Below are 5901 nucleotides of genomic sequence, written 5' to 3' on the forward strand. Positions count from 1 at the left end.
AGACTTTAAGAAGCCTCACTTTGTACTGACATTTTCCCCTTTTTTTAAACCGACCAGCTGACTCCACCTCTAGCCGGAGTCTCCTCTCCTGTGGTGCCTTGCATATGCAGCCTGGATGGTTAAAGTTCATATGCTGTTGCTTTTTTGTCGTCATTTCATACATAGAATGTCCTAATGCAGGTAACCCCACAGCTACAGTGGACCTGCACGGGTCTCTGCATTACTCGCATTTCATTCAGAACACGTTTATTGGGTTTTTTATATAGCTTTAAGGAACAATAAAGTAAAAGAGCAGCTGTATTTTGGAACACACACACTTCACATTCATGTGGCGTTCATCTCCTTACAGGTGCTGCTGACCACACACACACACACACACACACATCTCTCTAGAGAAAGTGTCGAGTCCCAGCGTCTGTCTGTCTAGCAGCCTTTAACCCAGTTGACGTGTCGCTCCGGTAATGGACGTTTTCCTCACGTTTTGTTGATAGTTGATGTAAAGTTACGACTGATAATTTTCCATCTCACAGCACATGGAAGGGGATTTTCTGTGAAGGTCCCTGTACTGCAGCAGTCAGATGTGAAGGCTAAAAGTGTTTGTCGTTCACTGTTTCTGATGAGGCCTGGTGATTAAATCCCCCTGTCCCACTCCTGCCTCTGCGCTGCTCTTTAACCCACACCTCAGCTAAAGCAACATAAAAGCGGAGAGCACGAGTCCTGTATGTTTTGTTTTCCAACCAATGGATAATGTGGAAAAACAAACAAAAGAACCCATGAGTTGACTTAATAAAGTATATATTTGAATTGTAATCAAGTATTTTACTAGAATAACTGTTACAGAAAGCTGCTTCCAACTGTGTTAAACGAGCCCCACGGGGGAGAGGTACTCTCCTCAGCGGACCTCCGACGGTCCTCGTCGCGGAGCTTTCTGAGCCGACAACAGCTGTCTCCTCCCTTCAAACAGCAGAATACTCGCAGCCATAGCGGCGTTCAGACAGTCCACTCCGGGATCCGTTGGGATGAAGAGTTTACGCCCTCCGGTTTCCCCGACCAGTCGGAGCGCTTCCCAGCTCGGCCCGTGAGTGTCTCCTGCGACCACCAGAGCCGTGCTGCTCTGGGCCCAGTTCTCGTGGTACGCCTGCGGCTCCAGACGGAGAGGCAGCTCCTCGTCCTCTGAGGTCGATTCTACGTGTTCTTCGTTGCTTGTTCCGCCACACACCAGAGCCGCCTCCCCCACCTTCTGGACGACCCCGGTGACCATGCATCGTATTGCCATGGTGCTGTTGTCCACCACGTGGATGGTCAGCAGCTCCGGTAAGTGCCCGACGACGTCGTCCCAGTCCAAGTCGGCGAGGATGGGGAGGTGGAAGTGGGCCCCCATCGCAGCGCGGAGTACCTTAGGCTCCCAGGCATCAACACAGCCTGCGGGAAGGAAGTGAAACTGCTGTGTTGCGGTTTCTGTGGGGTTTCGGCCACTGAGCGTGTGCTGGGGTACCTTTGGTGAGGAGGGCGCGGTCGCAGCCAGCCGCGGCGGCACAGCGGAGCAGAGTCCCCAGGGTCCCTGCATCCTGCACGTTGTCACAAATCAAAGATAAAGGGACAGACTGCTGACGCAGGGCTCTGGGGAACGTGAGGCAGGAAGCATCTGGCTTCGAGAATATGGCTGCAGATGAGCGTTTAAAACAAAAAGAAGTCTGTTATAATTAATGTATGTAAATCTTAACTCCTTTCATGAAGACAACACCCGAGTTCACACACACACAGCCCGGGCTATCTGACCCACCTATGACGCCCTGAGGAGAGACCAGGTCAGACCACATTTTTATGTCTTCGAATTTGACCTTGATGAGGGTGGCGTGGCGCAGCTCGTGCAGCGGGAGCTCGCGGAGCTTCTCCACTCTGCTGAAGAACAGCATCTGAGGAGCAGCGCCCGCGCGCAGCGCGTCGCAGATCAGACGTCTTCCCTCGAGCAGCACTCGGCCCTGCTGCTCGCGGAAGGACCGGGAGCGCGCGACACTCGCCACCTTCCTGAAACGTGACCGACTCCGTTAACGCAGGATTGCCATAATAAACCACGCACGTGAACTACGACTGTTCGCGCGCATGTGGTACTCACGCCAGGCGCGTGTCTCCGGGAAGTGCTTTTTCGAACTTCAGGTGGCCACTTTGGTCCTTCACGCCGGGGGTCCGGACGGGGAGCGTGCGTTCATCGTCGGTCGAGGTCCCGGCGGTCCGTCCTGTCTCGAGGGCGTTTCGTTTAGGTGGTCTTCCTCTCTCTTGCTTCTGTTTGGTTTCGTCAGCTGTCAGGTTTGACTTGATAAGAGTCTCGCGTTTACCGTCGGGATGTATGACGGCCACAGGCTTCCGTCTAAGAGCTCGCACGGACCTTTCTGTCTCGAGCAGCACCGTAGTCGCCCTTAGTAACGAACCCCGTCCCATCTTCACGCCGCCTATGAGCGCCGCCATCTTTCTGCTCTTACGTCACAGCCCGTGGGCTGCACCAGGCAGGTCCTTAAATGCGACATCAAACGTTTTGCTTAGTTTCTGCACTTTTAATTCATCTCTTGAACATCCGTATTTTCTGGTACATTAGTGATGTGCGTATAGCTATTTCCTTGAATGTAAAGCATTGAAGGAAAAACATGCATGACTTGGACGTAGTCGAGCGCAGAGCAACTGATTAGCAGGCTGACGAGTCGGCGAAGAGCGCGAGCGGACAGCCGCCAACCCTCCGACCGAGTCCAGCTGCGCGAGTCCAGCTGCGCGATGGCATGCAGACGGCCGCTGCACTTTGTCTTCAAAGTAGGAGACCGCTGGAAAACAGCCCAGTTTTATAGGGATGTCCTCGGCTGGAAGGTAAGCTCGGATGGAGCTGCCGAGAGGACCTTGGCTCTGCGGTTCTGCTTGCGTAGATAGATTTCTTTTTGCTAAACAATCCAAACGCCCAAAATGTAATTACCACAGGTTTTGCGTCACGAGGAATTTGAAGAGGGCTGCAAAGCAACCTGCAATGGGTGAGTGCACAGCGTTTTTAGGAGCTTTTAGGATGCAGGTCTGTTTCGCCTCCTTAACAAGATTTACCTGCTAGCACTGGGATTCCTAGTTGTCACTCACATTAAAGCTCATTTTACTGAGCTCATCTGTTAAGCAGAGTTAGTTCTCTCTTTTCCCCTCCACTGTCCTACAGAAGCTGTACACCAGACGCGGATCATAGCGAATCTTCACCAGTTTCAGTCTTAACTTTCGGAAGTGACGTTTATTTTCGCTCATTACTACCAAACTATGTGCAGTAAGGGTCCAGTGTGACATTAGAATTAAGGTGACTAAAAGTGCAAGGTGCGTAGTGACGTGTGCTTTCCTCTCTCTAGACCGTATGATGGGAAATGGAGTAAAACGATGGTGGGTTTTGGACCAGAGCATGACCATTTTGCAGCGGAACTGACGTATAATTACGGAGTGGGAGAATACAGACTCGGCAATGACTTTTTGGTAAATTGACTAATTAGCGCCATTATTATAACTGTGATAACTTCATATCAGTAATGATATTTTGTGGTTAGAAAAGATAACGAATGCTATATAATATGTATGTGTGTGTGTATATATAATTTTTAATATATATATATATGTGTGTGTGTGTGTATATATAATAAAAAATATATATATAATTTTTTAAATATATATTTAAAAATATATGTGTGTATATAATTTTTAATATATATATGTGTGTATATAATTAAAAATATATATATATTTATATTTGTGTGTGTGTGTATATATATATATATATATATATATATATATATATATATATATATATATATATATATATTATATACACACATATGTGTGTATATAATTTTAAATAAATAAATATATATATATATATATATGTGTGTGTATAATTTTTTATATATGTGTATGTGTGTATATATATATATATATATATATATATATATATATATATATATATATATATATATATATATATGTATATAATTTTTAATATATGTGTGTGTGTATATAATAAAATATATATATATATATATATTTTATTATATACGTGTGTGTGTGTGTGTGTGTGTGTGTGTGTGTGTGTGTATATATTTATATATATAAAAATATATATGATGTAGTCATTATATCTACACAGGGCCTGACCTTGCAGTCCAGCCAGGCTGTAGGCAGGGCCAGGAGGCTGGGCTGGCCTCTTACTGAGGTTTCAGAGTCTCTGTATGTAACGGAAGCTCCTGGAGGATATCGCTTCTACCTGCTCGACCGAGAACAGCCAGACTGTGGTACGTGTTGTTCTATGTGAAAAAGACTAAGAATAATGGCCTGAGTACTGTACAAAAACGACTACGTTAACTGCAAATGTTTCTCTGTTTTTGCTTTACGACTTGGGACCAGACCCGGTCCAGAAGGTATCCTTGGCTGTGTCTGACCTGCAGCGTTCTGTCCATTACTGGTCCACCCTGTTGGGGATGAACGTTATGGAGATGAATGAGGAGAAGAGATGTGTGCTGATGGGATTTTGCAAGAGCCAGGTCAGCGCGGACACAGCCCTCACCGGGCTTCGTCTCAAACACTGATAAAACCATCGTGTTGCATTATGGGTTTGGAGATCGTATATGTTGTCAAAATGGCATCTTTTCGGTAGTGTTTTATTTTCATTCATGTGTCTTTGTGCCTGTATTGGTTTGTAGTGTAAGCTGGAGCTTCAGGACATTGGTGCGCCTGTAGACCATGGAACCGCGTTTGGCAGGATTGCGTTCTCTTGCCCACGAGAGCAGGTAGAACTTTGTGCTGAAATATTACCTTAACTTGGAAGTGTAACCCGTCATCAGGTAGACCAGACCACAGCCTCCATCCTGTTTACCTGTTTGTGCTTGTTTCCAGTTGCCTGATATTGAGGCCCTAATGAGAAAAGAGAAGCAAAAGATCCTCTCCCCACTCGTCAGCTTGGACACTCCTGGCAAGGCCACCGTGGAAGTGGTCATTCTGGCTGACCCAGTGAGTCTCCGGGGTCACAAAACCAAAGGGTAGGGGTGAGTGAGACTTGGACTACAAGCTTCAATGACTGTCCACTTCATGTTGCGTAGGACGGCCATGAGATCTGCTTTGTAGGTGATGAGGCGTTTCGCCAGCTGTCTACCTTGGACCCCAATGGAAATGAACTGCTTGATAAGGTAATGTGTTAGGAAACATTCAGCTTTGCAGAAAGTTGTTCTGGCCCCGTTTTAAAGGTTTGTTTTGTTCACAGGCCATGGTTGCGGATAAGAGTGACGAATGGTTTGCCAAACACAACAAGCAGAAGGCGTCAGCATAATGTTTTTCAGAAATTGCAACCTTAACAGATTCTACACAAACTTTTACACAGTTTGTAATGGGAAAATTGCTGCAATATTTACTTTCTGTTGCAATGTTTAAAAACTCTTTCTTCTCTCTATTTTGATTAAACTCTTATTTTGATTGTGTATACAACTGCATTAAAATATGTAAGAATCCCCTCAGCAGTCCCATACTTGACCTCCATTGTCTGATTGGTGTGTCTGAATAGACTACTTTCATACTGCCAGAAATCTGTAGAAATAACCACGAAGAAAGGCGTTAATAAGTATTAGCAACGCGATGATCACCTAAAGAAATACCTTTTTAAAATGTACGTTGAATACTATTGTTTTGCATTATTCAGAAAGATAGGATGTAAAAGTCCATACATTATTTTTGCAAAAAGCGTGTTGAACACATGAAATACATTTCTTCAGTCTCGACACTTACTATTTAATGTTTCGTTTTCGCTGCGTGGCTCAGTGTCGGGACTGCTGTTTTGAAGTGTGTTCTGTGGGCTCTTGTTGGACCTTAAGTGTCCTGTGGTTGGTGCCTTCACGCCTCCCCGGA

General features: G+C 45.7%; 3 protein-coding genes across 5 annotated transcripts in view; 2 read left to right on the forward strand and 1 right to left on the reverse strand.

Moving 5' to 3' along the window:
- Positions 1–648, forward strand: part of nxn (nucleoredoxin) — a 33081-nt gene extending 32433 nt beyond the window's left edge. For all 3 annotated transcript variants that reach the window (XM_027024698.2, XM_027024699.2, XM_027024700.2), the window contains one exon: positions 1–648. This exon is cut by the window's left edge and continues 229 nt beyond it. The gene's annotated coding sequence lies outside the window, so the exon portion shown is untranslated.
- A 130-nt stretch (positions 649–778) lies between these two features.
- mrm3a (mitochondrial rRNA methyltransferase 3a) lies at positions 779–2489 on the reverse strand. The gene is made up of 4 exons (XM_027024701.2): positions 2117–2489; positions 1784–2028; positions 1496–1663; positions 779–1422 (listed from the first exon to the last, which is right to left on the reverse strand). Exons 1-4 carry the CDS (start codon positions 2464–2466, stop codon positions 893–895), a joined length of 1293 nt encoding a protein of 430 aa, XP_026880502.2. The 5' UTR covers positions 2467–2489; the 3' UTR covers positions 779–892.
- A 264-nt stretch (positions 2490–2753) lies between these two features.
- glod4 (glyoxalase domain containing 4) lies at positions 2754–5524 on the forward strand. The gene is made up of 9 exons (XM_027024702.2): positions 2754–2856; positions 2965–3014; positions 3369–3489; positions 4154–4298; positions 4411–4547; positions 4707–4793; positions 4900–5013; positions 5103–5189; positions 5264–5524. The coding sequence occupies exons 1-9, from the start codon at positions 2767–2769 to the stop codon at positions 5327–5329; spliced, it is 897 nt and encodes a 298-aa protein (XP_026880503.2). The 5' UTR covers positions 2754–2766; the 3' UTR covers positions 5330–5524.
- Positions 5525–5901: the final 377 nt, after the last annotated feature.

The sequence above is a fragment of the Electrophorus electricus genome, chromosome 15 (genome assembly GCF_013358815.1).
Source record: "Electrophorus electricus isolate fEleEle1 chromosome 15, fEleEle1.pri, whole genome shotgun sequence".
Lineage (NCBI taxonomy): Eukaryota > Metazoa > Chordata > Actinopteri > Gymnotiformes > Gymnotidae > Electrophorus > Electrophorus electricus.